This window comes from Hippoglossus stenolepis, chromosome 13 (assembly GCF_022539355.2).
Source record: "Hippoglossus stenolepis isolate QCI-W04-F060 chromosome 13, HSTE1.2, whole genome shotgun sequence".
NCBI classification, from domain to species: domain Eukaryota; kingdom Metazoa; phylum Chordata; class Actinopteri; order Pleuronectiformes; family Pleuronectidae; genus Hippoglossus; species Hippoglossus stenolepis.
In genome coordinates, this window is record NC_061495.1 from 1,017,458 (window position 1) to 1,035,265 (window position 17,808).

General features: G+C 42.4%; 1 protein-coding gene and 1 pseudogene across 1 annotated transcript; both read right to left on the bottom strand.

Moving 5' to 3' along the window:
- Nucleotides 1–2,724: 2,724 nt before the first annotated feature.
- Nucleotides 2,725–4,049, bottom strand: LOC118120216 (annotated as a pseudogene).
- An 8,369-nt stretch (nucleotides 4,050–12,418) lies between these two features.
- Nucleotides 12,419–13,737, bottom strand: LOC118120219 (trace amine-associated receptor 13c-like). The gene is made up of 2 exons (XM_047342644.1): nucleotides 13,504–13,737; nucleotides 12,419–13,381 (listed from the first exon to the last, which is right to left on the bottom strand). The coding sequence occupies exons 1-2, from the start codon at nucleotides 13,628–13,630 to the stop codon at nucleotides 12,537–12,539; spliced, it is 972 nt and encodes a 323-aa protein (XP_047198600.1). The 5' UTR covers nucleotides 13,631–13,737; the 3' UTR covers nucleotides 12,419–12,536.
- Nucleotides 13,738–17,808: the final 4,071 nt, after the last annotated feature.

Genomic DNA, 17,808 nt, shown 5'->3' on the forward strand with positions numbered 1-17,808 from the left:
GAGGAGGGGCCATCTAGAGGAGGGGCCATCTAGAGGATGGGTCTTCTGGGGGAGGAGCCATCTAGAGGAGGGCCATCTAGAGGATGGAGGGGAAAGAGCCATCTAGAGGGAGGGGCCATCTAGAGGGTGGATCTTCTAGAGGGGAGGGGCCATCTAGAGGGGAGGGGCCATCTAGAGGGGATGGGTCTTCTAGAGGGGAGGAGCCGTCTAGAGGGGAGGAGCCGTGCAGCAGCTCAAACATTGGAAGAAAGAAATCCACAGTTGTGTCGACAAGCGTCAGATATGACTGTAATATTATTATATTATATAAAATGTAAGATTTTAAAGATTTTCTTCTTATATCAGCTGTAGCATTTATTCATTTGATCCAGTACAATTATATTATTATTATAATACAGTATCAATTCTCAATACATTTTTTACTCAACTCTCCTCAACAGGAAAACTCAAGTTTCACACACACGCACACGCACACGCACACACCAACACACACGCACACACACACACACACACACACACACACACACACACACACACACACACACACACACACACACACACACACACACACACACACACACACACACACACACACACACACACACACACACACACACACAGTTAAACATCACAAGGTTGTGATGCAGAAATCCTTCTTTTGTCCAGTTATGTAACAACAATGTGAAAATACTGTTCATGTTTGGTAGAAATCTACTGACCTCACTTACACTTAAATGTTCAGGTGGATCCATCCTTCTCTCTGACGATGGACGACCTGGTAGCTCGACAGTGAAATCACGAAAATAACCCATTCAACTTTGGTGCAAATCCATGAACTTATTGATTTTCTAAGAGATGATTTAATGGATGTTGATTAAAAATACACCAGACATATTTAAAGGACTAATATTTATTTCTCTACAGCTCAGAATTACTCTTCAACCTGCTGGTCCTGGTTCTGACAGTTTCATTCAGTGACGTCAGGAATGTCTCGTTCCCACTCACGGTGCTAAAGCAGATGTTTTGGGAAAGTGGAGAATGAAAGAGGACATTTAAGGTGAAACAGCTCAGACATCAGTGGGTTTTCTCTGCAGCTGCATGGATGTGTGTCTTTGCCTCTTACTGCCATCTAGTGCTGAGTGAGAGTGAAGGCAGCATCATGTCAGTGTGGATTCAAAGAGTCAAACAACAGCTCACATGTAAAATGATGTCCCACTTTAATGTGTGAGGACACATCACGTCAGTGTTACTGAGACGACGCTCAGCTTCATGTCCCCGAGTCAGACGAGAAGACGAATATCACCACGTCCAAAAACTTTATTCAAGATCGTCGTTGGGATCGGTACAGTAGACGTTAAATAAATGTTTGTAAAGATGTTTCTGTCATTTCAGCTCGTTCTCGTCTCACTGATGTTCGTCCAAGTGTTTCTGATCAGTTTGGTTTGAATGAGTTATTTGATGATATAAAATCTAAATATTGGTGTCTTATTGTTGAAGCCGGCTCAAATGACCCTGTGAATGTAAAACCCGGAGCTCCATGGGTCCCTGCGGCTCCTGCAGTGAGGCGACAGCGTGTTATTGGATCAACGTGGTGCAACATGTCATCATCAGGCGGAGTCCAGCGCTCGGACACGAGCTTCATTCTCTCCAATCGGATTAGTTCTGCTTCAGAGGCTTCATGACGGGAAACTTCCTGTTACATCACAGCTCCGATGAAACAACAGTCATCAACAATGATTCTAATGAGATTCATTCGTAGAGAACTTTTTAACAAAGTGATTCACAGGAGGATAAACACCTGTAATATAAAATACTAAATACATTTAAATTCATTGAGAGATGAAAGCTGTTTTTAAAATAGAACATTTTCAGGAGGCATTAAAAAGCAGCAACAGATTATTTAACTGTTGTTTTATTTGCGTTCATCCTCCTGTTGTTAACGTTTGTGTTCCAGTTGTGTTTCAGCTGCTCTGAGGACGGATCCTCGTTCTTAACACAATGAAAAGACGTGTTCGTTTCTTTACATTCATTTAATTCTCCCACAGTGGAACCAGCAGGCCGATACACAACTCTACTACATGTACACATATTAAACTTCCTTACATGATATATATGTAGATATGTAGTAAAAACAAATATATCACACGTTAACAAACTATTAGAATTTACATATATTGAAATATATGTCAAGCCCATAAAAATATGTGTTTGTACATATTAATAAATAAAATCAGATATGTATATATATATCCATCGATAATATATAAAATAATTTAAATAGGGGCTGATATATAGGATATATGTTTTGCTCAATATTTATTTTCCTTAGATATGTACACGTTTAAGAACCGCATGTATCTTAAGTGTACAACAAACATACATGTTTAACATACCGGTGTATATAATATATGCTAATATTGAAGACATATATGTTGCATACATATATATATGTATCCCACATCCCAACAATAAATGTTAATATTATGTATATAAATATTAAAGATACACATGTATGTTTAAAATGAAAATAAAAACACATATCAGCACGTGTCATTTTGTAAAGTAAATGATGTTTTAATAAACTTGCCAATATAATTCAGACAAATACTATATGTCATCATATCATATAACCACAACAAATATTTGTCATATAAATATTTTTCATATATACCTAATATATGTTTTCAACATATATTAGGTATATATGAAAAACTGTTTTCATCACAGAGGAAAAAGGGACTTTGATGAAACATGAAGTTTAAAACGATTTTTCATATTCTGACACATTCTGTGAACAGCAGAACCTCTACAGGACGTTGGCCTGACAGGAACCAGGCTGCAGGATCTGAAGATTGACAATAAGTGTCACTGCCTTTCTGAACCAGGGGTAGAACAATGCGTAGATGAGTGGGTTGAGACAAGAGTTAAAGTAGAAGAGGAAAATCACAAAGGAGCCAGAGGAGGAATTGTGCAGGTGCTCTCCTGCCAGAGAAACTCCGTAATATGGACAGAAACAAAAGAGAAAGACGAGGACGAGGACACCGAGAGTTCTGGCTGCTTTCAGCTCTGACCTCCTGGAGATCACGGTCACTGAGAGCTGCAGCGTGACGCCTGTGACGTGGCAGCGCATCGCACGGGCCTGAGACACGGCCACCACAAACACCCTCGTGTACAGAACCACGATCACAGTGATGGGAACAACGAAGGTCAGGACCAGGTCCACGGCTCCTGCAACATAACCAATGACGATCAGACATTCTCCGTAGCAGGAGTTGAACCTGCCCGGACGCATCAGGTCGTCCTTCATGCAGAGGCTGTTGTAGAAAACAGAGCCGAGCCAACACGCACACACACACACTTTGACTCTCCCCTCAGTGACTCTGGTCCCGTAACGCAGAGGGTCACAAATGGCCACGTAGCGGTCGACAGATATCAGCACCATGTCTCCGACTGAGGCCGAGGTGACGATGAACGACACATAGTTATAGAGAGAACACACCAGATCCCCGAGGAACCAGCAGGACCCCTTCATGAGGATTTCTCCGGGCATCAGGGAGGAGGCCCGAGTAAATCTGAGGCGGCCAGAGAGAGGAGGATGTTGGTGGGAGTGTGGAGCTGCCTGGAGAGAGAGAGAGAGAGAGAGAGAGAGAGAGAGAGAGAGAGAACATTCATCCAACAGGAGCAAAGAACAAACAACGGATCTGCCTCGTCTATAATGTGAATAAAGTAAAAGATCAAATCAGATGGACTCTTTGTGTTCCTGCCTGAAGTGGGAGATGGAGATGATGACGAGCAGGTTGAGAGCCACCGTGAGCACGGACACCGAGTACGAAACCACGTGCACCAGCACGGCTTCAGGCCAGGTGGAGGTGGGACTCCTGCAGGAGGTGTTGATGTGAAGTGGAAAGCAGAGCTGCGCCCCGTCCTCCATCTTCAGAGCTCCCTGGTTACCTCCTGTAACTGCCTCTCTTACAGCTTCTCAATTTATCCTCCTCGTTCTCTCTCGTCGGTTGGACTCTGACGTCCCTCGTCTCCATCTCTGAGGGACGTCCTCTCTCACTGTCTCACAGCAGAAGACAGAAAAACAACAGAGCTATCACATTCTGGTTGTTTTCCAGATTCATACAAAGCCTCTTTGACCTTTGACCAATGAAATGTAATCACTTCACCTTTGAGTGAAAAACTGGTCAAAAGTAAAGGAAATTCCCTCGAGGTGATAAAAACATGTGTTTTGTGAACAAACTCTGACCTTTGACCTTCGAAGACAGAAACCGAATCAGTTCATCAGTTCATCAGTTTATCAGTGTTTGTGTTGAACTGTTTTTCTTCACACCTCTGATTGTGACACCAGGTGTGAACAAACCTCCTGTGTCACAGTCATTAGGAGACACACTAATGGGGAGGAACATATGTGTGTGTGTGTGTGTGTGTGTGTGTGTGTGTGTGTGTGTGTGTGTGTGTGTGTGTGTGTGTGTGTGTGTGTGTGTTTGTGTGTGTGTGTGTGTGTGTGTGTGTGTGTGTGTGTGTGTGCGTGTGTGTGTGTGGCGTGTGAGAACCCATTCAACTTTGAATCGAGTCAGACGAGAAGACGAATATCACCACGTCCAAAAACTTTATTCAAGATCGTCGTTGGGATCGGTACAGTAGACGTTAAATAAATGTTTGTAAAGATGTTTCTGTCATTTCAGGTCGTTCTCGTCTCACTGATGTTCGTCCAAGTGTTTCTGATCAGTTTGGTATGAATGAGTTATTTGATGATATACAATCTAAATATTGGTGTCTTATTGTTGAAGCCGGCTCAAATGACCCTGTGAATGTAAAACCCGGAGCTCCATGGGTCCCTGCGGCTCCTGCAGTGAGGCGACAGCGTGTTATTGGATCAACGTGGTGTTGGGCCATGGTTTTTTGTGAAACCACACTTCGGCCTACATGCGCCATCAAAGCAGCATGTCCCTCCAGGACTCAGTCTCTCAGGGGCCATCAAAAACCAGAGCAAGGAACTCAGTCTCCCAGAGGGCATCAACTTCACACAGAGGGTGAAAACCCCCCAGGGACACAGGTTTCAACTTCCATTGGTCACTCTGGACCCCATGACCTGTGAGGTCACCGGGCCAATATAAAGCCTGTTCTCCCCCTCTTCTGGCTCTTCTCCCTCTTTCTACACCTCAACGGAGAGAAGGCTGTCGAGCCTCTTCCTGCCTCTTCCTACGATCCTTCCACAGGAGGGAAGGCTGTGGAGCCTCTTCCTGCCTCTTCCTACGATCCTTCCACAGGAGGGAAGGCTGTCGAGCCTCTTCCTGCCTCTTCCCACAATCCTTCCACAGGAGGGAAGGCTGTGGAGCCTCTTCCTGCCTCTTCCTACAATCCTTCCACAGGAGGGAAGGCTGTGGAGCCTCTTCCTACGATCCTTCCACAGGAGGGAAGGCTGTCGAGCCTCTTCCTGCCTCTTCCTACGATCCTTCCACAGGAGGGAAGGCTGTGGAGCCTCTTCTCCAGCTCACATCTTCTCTTCCCATTCAACTCTTCAAGAGGAGCACAAAGGTGCAGCTTCCAGCTCATCTCACCAAGGAAACCTCCTCGCACTCCAAGCTCTACCAACGTCCTAGCAGCGACGCGATGTCCTGCAGGAAAACGTCAGCCAGCAACTGAGCTACACAACTCAACAGAAACCAGCAAGACGACACAAAACTTCAAACTGCACAGCAACTTCCTTTTTCCCCTTTCCACAGACGGGTAACACAACTGGGCTTAATAATTATACTAGGCTAAGCAAGACTATTTATTCGATTCTGTGTGAGGTTTATAAGTTTGATTTGTGGTGTTGTGATATTTTGGGTACAAGTTATTGAGAAAGTAATGTTAGTCTGTTATGCTCTTCACAGTCTTTCGTTGCCAATCCAATCTAGTAACTTTCTCTAATTTGGCACCAACACACACACACACACACACACACAGACACACACACAGACACACACACACACACAGACACACGCATAACTCTTCACCTCATTATCTCTACAGGTCGTAAACATTCCAATAGGGGGGAGGGTGTTATCTCTTTGGCCAGCGACCATCTTGAAAGCACGCTGACTCACACAGACATACTCACATACCTAACTTTGTTTAGTCAGTACACCGTTAGTAATTTGTGTTTTTATACTTTATTATATTCATAATAAATGTTTTTCTTTCACAAATGTTTTTATTAATGTGGCATAAGTGAATTTTGCCAACCTCTACACTGTCAAAAACTCCATATCCTTCAACTTAGATAACTATCTATATGGTAATTTTGGTTATAGTTATTAATTTAATTGTTAATCAGAGTTCCAAATTTGTAGTTAGAACCTTTATGAGACTTATTCAATAAATTGGCTATCTTTTCCCTTCCTTTGAAAGGTGGTGCCCCGAGGTAACTTTAATCAATTAAAGTTATTATTTAATATTAATAATAACATATTAATATTTAATATTAAATTTTGATAACTAAATTTATTGAATGCCGAAAGGCACACCATTTTATGGTATCACGTTTGATGCATTATGGCACAACATAAATGGTGCCCCGTGTGAGGCGGAGTACAGTTGGCAAAAATTCATAAATATGCAACATTAATTTTTTTTCTCTTCCATTTTTGGCTAACATAAATGGTGCCCCCCGCGTGAAGCAGAGGACAGTTGAAAAAAAAATCATAATTATGCAATATTAATTTGTTTTCATTTTTGGCCAACACCAGAAATAAGTGGAATTTTGAATTTTCAGTCAAGCCAAAGGTTTGAATTCAGTTCCACTAGTCTGCCACCGGAGTAGACATTCAACCGTATTTACAAACAAGTGCATTGTGGTGAAATTTAATTTATTCATAAATTAAATGTTTATTAATAATTAATTATTCATAATACCATTTTAGGTCCTCATAGTGTTACGCTAAAAGATTGCTATCGTTGCTAATAACTCCAGTTGAATATTCGTTGTTGAAATTTTAAGAGTTTCTTTTAACATTTGAATATCACATATTCAATGTTAACTGGTCAAGCTGTGAAATTTTCTGTAACTGTTAAGTGCTTTTGAATTAAGACATAGCGCGCCACCGGCCCTATGTAACAGAGCTTGTACCTGTTACTGCCAAGCATTTCAGCTGAAGTTGGATAAGAGAACCTGAGAAAGAGCCACAGCGTGCTTCCAGCCCTGTGAAGTTATAGAACCCCTAACTGTTACTGCCCTGCATATCAGTTAGTGATTAAAAGTTTGGTGAACTGTTTAAGCCACCATAGTTTTGGTTAGGCTAGTGTACGATCAAATCCACACTACAAGGTGTCTGCCAGTGCAACACCAAAGCCAACCACACTGCTTTTTGATTTATAACTTGTAAATCTAATCCTTCAATTTCAGACCCAACAATGGAGAACCCTGTGTAGAACAATTTGTTTCTTCCTAGCACAGAGCCTGACCCTGGCTATCCTGAATTCATCAGCAAGTTGAACTTCAGTGAGTGTAATAAAGAAATAGATTCTCTACTTAATGACAAGTGTGATGCACAAACAGCATCAAAGGGTCCATTGTTGAGATGTATGATTCTAAATTTCCACAGGCAAATCAACCTTGCCTGTCAGAGCAAAGCAGCCGTGGAACAGGAGGTAAATGCCCTAAGAGCGCAAAATGCTCTTCTCTTCCAAGAGGTTCAAACTGCTAGTAAGAAAGCCCTGCACTATTTAGAAGACCTGCACTCAGCAGAGTCAGATCTCATTTCACACAAGGAGGAATTGTTCAAACTTAGATTAGAAGGCCCGGCCTTACATCAGTTTTTGAACCAATGTGATTCTGGTTATTCCGATTCACACTCCTCCGATAGTTGTCCGGTTAACTCCCTCTTCACTCCCAAGATGGGACAGAATCCCATCCGACCCCAAGTCTTTGGGAAGTAAGTCACCTCCTGATCCTCCACTGACAGGAAGAGGTAACAGCTTCCTAACTTCCCATCTCCCTGACTCTGACACTGACATTGATGACATATGTAGTTTATCTTTAAGAACACATTGTGCCTCATATTCTTCTCATCCACTGATGCATGACACATTTTTCCGTGCACAACTCTCCAAAGGGGGGACTTCAACATTTCAAGATGTTTTAGCCCCTCCCCCTCAACCAGAGAGACCTGCAGCAGGTGATGCACCGGACCTCACAGTGTCCGCGCTTTGATTTGCTTGAGTTTCTAGCTAAAGATATTGAACAATTTGATCCAGACAACTGTGATAACAATATTGATAATTACTTTAGAGAACTAGATCTCAGCTTAAGTGATGTGCCAAATGCAACAGAATGAGAGAAGGTTAGACTTGTGTTAAAAACCAGCTCTACAGCTGTTCACAGGTTTATTCAGTCACTTCCTTCCAGTGTCACAAGTAACTACACAGAGCTCCGTCAAGTACTAGTCGAGGAATTCTCTTCTACTGCTGGGAGATCACATCCATTGTTACAGCATCCAAAATTAAACATTCACGTCGCGAAAATCCCAAGGATTATTTTCGGCGTTTGAGGCATGTTTATTTTCAGGAAAAGAACGCACCAGGCCGAGAAAATCCCACCTTCAAGTCCATGTTCTTACGTAATTTACATCCATGTATGCACACATGTTGTACTGATGACACAGCAAGGAAAACCTTCAATGCAGCAGATCAGGAAGATGTCACAGGTGGCTTGGGAAACTGTTGTCACTTCCAAGGCTACAGTAGGTGCAACCGAGTCCGTCAAAACAAACACCAAGGTGTCAAATTCATCCGCCGCCTCAAAACTTCACCCTCAAAACAAAACGAAGGGGGGTGACAACAGGCAGCGTAGGGACACTGAGCGTATCCGCCATGTCCACCAACTTCCCAGAGATAGGCATTCCCACAGTAGAAGCTGTAGGAAGCCATACTCTGACATTCTGGCCCAGACAACTTACCACTACTCAGAAGATGACGACAGCGTCTCTGAGTACAGTTTAAAATATGGTTACGACCGAGCACACAGTGACAGCGCCTCTGAAGTCCTCCTGGACTCTGGCTCCCCAGAGCATTACGGCCCTGAGCCACGACACAGGCGATCCAGAGCTCGCTCCTCACGGCCATAACCAACACAGTTAACTCCTGTACTGACAGTCAGTATTACGTTTCTTGCAGTTAATAGGAAAACTGTTTTGTTAGCAACAGCAGCAAACTCCAAAACCTAAATTCTGATTGAACTTATATACCACTGCCAACTTTGTAAATATGTTTGGATCGACTACTTTCCATTTCATAATAATGAAGTCCATACCACACATGTTAGGACATTAGCATATTATTACAGAAACAATGATACAGTCATTTGGATTTTGAGACTTTGAAAAATGATGACAACCCTCCACAGAAAAACCTGCTGAAGATTAAAATTGTTAAGTCTAACAGATCAGACTGAGTACTACATTGTGTAGGATCCAAGGAGTGAACAAAACTCTTGGACATTACAAAAATGACCTTATCATTGTACGTGCCACTCTCTCTGCATCTTATCTTACAATTTACAATGTCTTATTTTTTCCTTTTTCTCCTAACCTAGTGAAGAGCACAGGTTTTCATATTGTACTGTCATTGTAATCTGAATTATTTGTCTAATTTGAATCTTGCTTAGCCAAACTAGATAGTATACACAAATGCCCAGATGTTACAATCCAAATGAACTGACAATTGACTTTTCCAGCTTTGGACTAAACATGTTCAAGTTCGCCCTCAGGAACCCACGTCAGGTGCGATCCTGAGAACGAAGGGGGGATGTTGGGCCATGGTTCTTTGTGAAACCACACTTCGGCCTACATGTGCCATCAAAGCCTGAAGCAGCATGTCCCTCCAGGACTCCGTCTCCCAGGGGCCATCAACTTCACACAGAGGGTGAAAACCCCCCCAGGGACACAGTTTTCAACTTCCATTGGTCACTCTGGACCCCATGACCTGTGAGGTCACCGGGCCAATATAAAGCCTGTTCTCCCCCTCTTCTGGCTCTTCTGCCTTTTTCTACAATCCCTCCACAGAGGGAAGGCTGTGGAGCCTCTTCTCCAGCTCACATCTTCTCTTCCCATCCAACTCTTCGAGAGGAGCACAAAGGTGCAGCTTCCAGCTCATCTCACCAAGGAAACCTCCTCGCCCTTCAAGCTCTACCAACGTCCTAGCAGCGATGCGATGTCCTGCAGGAAAACGTCAGCCAGCAACTGAGCTACACAGCTCAACAGAAACCAGCAAGACGACACAAAACTTCAAACTGCACAGCAACTTCCTTTTTCCCCTTTCCACGGACGGGTAACACAACTGGGCTTAATAATTATACTAGGCTAAGCAAGACTGTTTATTCGATTCTGTGTGAGGTTTATAAGTTTGATTTGTGGTGTTGTGATATTTTGGGTACAAGTTATTGAGAAAGTAATGTTAGTCTGTTATGCTCTTCACAGTCTTTCGTTGCATCCAATCTAGTAACTTTCTCTAATTTGGCACACACACAGACACACACACACACACACACACACACACAGACACACACACACACACAGACACACACACACACACAGACACACACACACACACACAGACACACGCATAACTCTTCACCTCATTATCTCTACAGGTCGTAAACATTCCAATAGGTGGGGGGGGGTGTTATCTCTTTGGCCAGCCGCCATCTTGAAAGCACGCTGACTCACACAGACACACACACATGTATACACACATACCTATCTTTGTTTAGTAATTACACCGTTAGTAATTTAGTGATTTGTGTACTTTATACTTATATTCAAAATAAATGTTTTTCTTTCACAAATGTTTTTTCATTAATGTGGCATAAGTGAATTTTGCCAACCTCTACACTGTCAAGAACTCCATATCCTTCAACTTAGATAACTATCTATATGGTAATTTTGGTTATAGTTATTAATTTAATTGTTAATCAGAGTTCCAAATTTGTAGTTAGAACCTTTATGAGACTTAATCAATAAATTGGCTATCTTTTCCCTTCCTTTGAAAGGTGGTGCCCCGAGGTAACTTTAATCAATTAAAGTTATTATTTAATATTAATAATAAATATTAATATTTAATATTAAATTTTGATAACCAGATTTATTGAATGCCGAAAGGCACACCATTCTATGGTATCACGTTTGATGCATTACGGCACAACAGTGGTGCAACATGTCATCATCAGGCGGAGTCCAGCGCTCGGACACGAGCTTCATTCTCTCCAATCGGATTAGTTCTGCTTCAGAGGCTTCATGACGGGAAACTTCCTGTTACATCACAGCTCCGATGAAACAACAGTCATCAACAATGATTCTAATGAGATTCATTCGTAGAGAACTTTTTAACAAAGTGATTCACAGGAGGATAAACACCTGTAATATAAAATACTAAATACATTTAAATTCATTGAGAGATGAAAGCTGTTTTTAAAATAGAACATTTTCAGGAGGCATTAAAAAGCAGCAACAGATTATTTAACTGTTGTTTTATTTGCGTTCATCCTCCTGTTGTTAACGTTTGTGTTCCAGTTGTGTTTCAGCTGCTCTGAGGACGGATCCTCGTTCTTAACACAATGAAAAGACGTGTTCGTTTCTTTACATTCATTTAATTCTCCCACAGTGGAACCAGCAGGCCGATACACAACTCTACTACATGTACACATATTAAACTTCCTTACATGATATATATGTAGATATGTAGTAAAAACAAATATATCACACGTTAACAAACTATTAGAATTTACATATATTGAAATATATGTCAAGCCCATAAAAATATGTGTTTGTACATATTAATAAATAAAATCAGATATGTATATATATATCCATCGATAATATATAAAATAATTTAAATAGGGGCTGATATATAGGATATATGTTTTGCTCAATATTTATTTTCCTTAGATATGTACACGTTTAAGAACCGCATGTATCTTAAGTGTACAACAAACATACATGTTTAACATACCGGTGTATATAATATATGCTAATATTGAAGACATATATGTTGCATACATATATATATGTATCCCACATCCCAACAATAAATGTTAATATTATGTATATAAATATTAAAGATACACATGTATGTTTAAAATGAAAATAAAAACACATATCAGCACGTGTCATTTTGTAAAGTAAATGATGTTTTAATAAACTTGCCAATATAATTCAGACAAATACTATATGTCATCATATCATATAACCACAACAAATATTTGTCATATAAATATTTTTCATATATACCTAATATATGTTTTCAACATATATTAGGTATATATGAAAAATATACCACACATGAATCCATGAGATGAATATATGTGAAAACAACACATTTATAGGTAACATATAATATTTACACATATATTTACATGTGTGTGTGTTTGCTGCTGAACTCGTCATTTCTCTGCTCGTCAGTGTTTTCATCACAGAGGAAAAAGGGACTTTGATGAAACATGAAGTTTAAAACGATTTTTCATATTCTGACACATTCTGTGAACAGCAGAACCTCTACAGGACGTTGGCCTGACAGGAACCAGGCTGCAGGATCTGAAGATTGACAATAAGTGTCACTGCCTTTCTGAACCAGGGGTAGAACAATGCGTAGATGAGTGGGTTGAGACAAGAGTTAAAGTAGAAGAGGAAAATCACAAAGGAGCCAGAGGAGGAATTGAGCAGGTGCTCTCCTGCCAGAGAAACTCCGTAATATGGACAGAAAGAAAAGAGAAAGACGAGGACGAGGACACCGAGAGTTCTGGCTGCTTTCAGCTCCGACCTCCTGGAGATCACGGTCGCTGAGAGCTGCAGCGTGACGCCTGTGACGTGGCAGCGCATCGCACGGGCCTGAGACACGGCCACCACAAACACCCTCGTGTACAGAACCACGATCACAGTGATGGGAACAACGAAGGTCAGGACCAGGTCCACGGCTCCTGCAACATAACCAATGACGATCAGACATTCTCCGTAGCAGGAGTTGAGCCTGCCCGGACGCATCAGGTCGTCCTTCACGTAGATGCTGTTGTAGAAAACAGAGACGAGCCAACACGCACACACACACACTTTGACTCTCCCCTCAGTGACTCTGGTCCCGTAACGCAGAGGGTCACAAATGGCCACGTAGCGGTCGACAGATATCAGCACCATGTCTCCGACTGAGGCCGAGGTGACAATGAACGACACATAGTTATAGAGAGAACACACCAGATCCCCGAGGAACCAGCAGGACCACATCCTGAGGATTTCTCCGGGCATCAGCAGGAGGCCCACGAGTAAATCTGAGACGGCCAGAGAGAGGAGGAGGATGTTGGTGGGAGTGTGGAGCTGCCTGGAGAGAGAGAGAGAGAGAACATTCATCCAACAGGAGCAAAGCACAAACAACGGATCTGCCTCGTCTATAATGTGAATAAAGTAAAAGATCAAATCAGATGGACTCTTTGTGTTCCTGCCTGAAGTGGGAGATGGAATGATGATGCAGGCAGGTTGAGAGCCACCGTGAACACGGACACCGAGTACGAAACCACGGCTTCAGGCCAGGTGGAGGTGGGCCTCCTGCAGGAGGTGTTGGTGTGAAGTGGAAAGCAGAGCTGCGCCCCGTCCTCCATCTTCAGAGCTCCCTGGTTACCTCCTGTAACTGCCTCTCTTACAGCTTCTCAATTTATCCTCCTCGTTCTCTCTCGTCGGTTGGACTCTGACGTCCCTCGTCTCCATCTCTGAGGGACGTCCTCTCTCACTGTCTCACAGCAGAAGACAGAAAAACAACAGAGCTATCACATTCTGGTTGTTTTCCAGATTCATACAAAGCCTCTTTGACCTTTGACCAATGAAATGTAATCACTTCACCTTTGAGTGAAAAACTGGTCAAAAGTCAGTTAATCAGTTAATCAGTTAATCAGTTAAACAGTTAATCAGTTAATCAGTTCAGTCAGACAACTCACGTTTGAATGTTTATTCAACAGTAGAACAGGTTTAGTGTTTGGCGTCTAGGCTCCGACTTAATCACTCCCCCATATGATACACAGGAATGATGGGAGTGATGAGCTAATACTGTAACTCCCCAAAACTGCGCAAATTCGGAGCCTGACGGTTGGATCGGTATCTGCTATGTGTGCGCCATTCGCCGCCGCGGCGTGGCCATTCTCCGTTGGCGCATTGGCCTGCGGGAGAATATACTACTTAGTGACACTGCATAAGGTTAGAGGGGAATGTACTACCATGTGAATGTGGATCCTCGGAAGCATGTAACAGTGAATAACCAGCGGATCGAATGCTCTAAACCCAGCAACCACCAGATTTGCAATGAACAGAATTTTTACAGCCAGACAGATATACACTTTATTCAGAGCTCAAGGGGCAGAACTCCATGATCTTTTGGGCATACAGAATGTCTCATATGGAACCTGGCGGCGTTAGGCCATACGGAGATGACCCGCGGCAGGGATTAAGAGTGGTGGCAGGCAGATGTAGAGCTGCAGTGTCTTCGCAATTCTTAATAGTGAGAGAGTAATATTTAATTGGTGGCCGCTCGGACAAGTCATAAGCTTATAGTAAAAACCCGGATCTGGAAGTCATGGGTTTGCGATATCAGAGTAGTGAAGAGAGTGCCAATCGATGGTTTGGAAGCGGTGATACTGAAATTTTATCATGAAGAGAAGAAGGCAGAAAGGAAGTATTATTTTGTGCAATGTAATTAGAGTGCCTTGACTAAATCTATCCGTTTTAAATACACTGAGTATTCATGCTCTTCTAGTGTTACATCAGAAAAAGTGTGAAAGTCATGCTGGGGATCCAAAGGCAAAGACAACATAGTGTATTCACCCACATAGCAAAGAAGCTTAAAAGAAAGCCATCAATAGGACAGTTTCCTTTCGAATCGAAGTACGGTGAAAAACAACCCTGTCTTAACCTGCTTCAATTTGTGCGCAGTGCAATAGTGAGGAAGTCTTTGGTCTTTGCCTGGAGGGCATTACTGCTTTTTAAGGCCATTGAGATCAACTGGATCAGAGGGATTCGGTAGGGAGACTTTGGGAGGCTGGATCTTGACATCTCATTTGAAACCCAGATACCTGCTAGCATAGCTTTAATACTTTGTGCTTTTCAGATTGGGGATTCAAATGGAGTACGATGAAAACTGCAAAACTGCAATTTTGTTGGTAAGAGGACTAGTAGGAAGGCTATAGGCGCAAGGAAGAAGTGAAAAAACCAAGCTGAAGTCATATGTTTTTAGCAGTGCTTTTAGCCAACAGTCATATTTCAGGCGGTGTGCATGGGTGCAGGGGCTTGGACGTGTTCAAATGATGATCATCTGGAATTAGACAGGAGGCATGGAATGCTGGAGGGCTTGGCCTGGGGACAAATTGCTTTGAATTCCTGAAATTTGAAGCGAGAAAGGCGTCAGCTACTACGATTTGGTGCCCAAAGAATGCCTGCTTCAAACTCAGAATGAAGTTGTGAAGCTCAGCAAGTTAAGCGTCGCGCGAGTTATTATTATCGATGTTTTGAGGCGGCGTTGTGATGATTTCTGCCGTTGCCGCATTGTCACAGAACACGTAATTTGTTTCCCTAAGCAACTTTGAATTCCATTTAATAAGGTTCATTAGGAGGAGTGAAGTGGACTTTGAAGAAAGCTATCGGTAATGTCGGCCTTTCCTAGCCATGCCACCAAACACCTGCTAACTTAATCATCTGTATTGCGTTGTCGATGGGCGATAGAATAAAGAAAAAGGGTTCTTTGGGAGTAGGCTGTTTATACACAAGAATTGGCAGAATTGTGAGGAGCTGAGAGGTCGATAGTAAGGGCGTTTTTATTTGGAAGATATTTCTGGTGGCAACCTATAGGAGCTTACTCTGAAGATGGGAAAGGGGAGTTTTGACAGTGGACCTATCATATATCCTTTTTAATCTCTTGTATATTAGGAGTTCTTCTACACTTCTGGCTCTTTGCATGCAGATTGCGCAGTTTTTACAGACATGGGTCGCGGGGGCCAGCATAAACCCTGCTAAAAAATCCTTGAGACCAAGCATTAGGTGATTAACAAATCACTCTACTCAGGTGTTTTGGCGGAGGAGCCTTAGAGAGGCAGGGCGTTCACGAGAGTTGATGGATGCTTCATTTTTATTTCTACGATTTTGCAGGGCCAGACCTCCTAGGACACCCAGGGCCGTGGGTGACTGTCTGCACACCAACTACATATATGCATGAATTTTACAGTTTTGGATATGTATACCATTATTCTCATTGAAGATTATTGCAAGTTGCTAAGTTAAGCCTAAAGAAAATTGTACCTGTCGCTGTGAAGGATAAGATAAATAGAAGTAGGCATGAATGTTTAGCTAAAGGCTGAGATCTTGAGAGAACAATTGTATGTTTATAACATTTGAAACGATTCATTTCTGCGTAAGTGGACAGGATGGATGTGGCGGATAGACCGTGTTCTGGTGTCTCTTCTACTTTTTGATGGTGATATATTATTAGCGGTTTTAAGAGGATGGTGGAGCACCGCGCTTCTTTATGGAGCTGCCTTTACGCTTTTGGAGCGCTGACTGGATTGTCGAGGCGTTTGAGCTGCGGTGTGCGTCATCGGTCGGATTATCTTGAGTAAAGGTAATGTGAAAAGAAGTTCCTCGTAGTTGAGGCCAACTAGAACTGAAATCTTGCGAACATACAATTCTTCCAAGAGAAATGCGGTGAATGGGCCACACCCGGCCCGAGGCGTTTGCGGGTGGCGCTGCGTTGGGTGTCAGAATGGATTCTCGAGATTGAGAACCTCGTGGAGGGACCACAGGTTTCCAGGGATGAGTCAGAAACGAACTCTTCCTCTGAGACTGAGCCTCATTCTCAGAATCCAGAGATGGCAAAGAGACATAGCGTCCCGACAGAACCAGGAGGTAGGATAACAATCTCATAAGTAAGTATGTGAACTTGCTAGAGACAATTGTCTGTGATACTACGTAGTAGTTAGGAAGCCGAGAGAGAGGGATGGGAATTCCCTCTGCTTAAATGAACCGCCTATTAATAGGAGTGGATGAGTACTGTAGATGGTAGTGGCGAGTGAAGTATGTCACATGATGCCCATGTCACCATGAGGTGGCTGTGTCACACATGATGCATAATGTCACATGATGCTTATGTCCACATGGTAGTGTCCACATGATGTATGGCACACAAGTGTGTCACATGATGTATGTCATGAAGTGTGTCACGCGATGTATGTCACATGATGCCCATATCACATGATGAGTGTCTACGATTAGAAACAGCGCCTTTCGAGTTCCTGCCAGAACTAGCTGCCGTCGCTCCATTTAATCAGTTGATCAGTTAATCGATTAATCGGTTATCAGTTAATCCTAAGTGAATGTTTAGGCAGAAATTTGAGGACAAACTGAAACTCTCTAAAACAAATTACTTTCCTCATTCAATATTCTCAACTAACTAACTATGTATTTATATATTTATATATATATACAACTTATTTATAACTTTGGCTGCAATACTTCACAAAACTTTCATTTCTCATCTTTGATAAAAAAGTACGTCAAATGAAAAAAGCCACACAATGGACTTTCCCAGCAGCTGTTGCATCAGAGTGTTGTTGTTGTTGCATTTTGTGTTTATGTTGAACTGTTTTTTCTTCTTTACTCTGAATTATGACACAGGTGAACAAACCTCCTGTCACAGTCATTGAGAGACACACTAATGGAGAGGAACATATGTGTGTGTGTGTGTGTGTGTGTGAGAGAACCCATTCAATTTTGGTGCAAATCCATGAACTTATGGATTTTC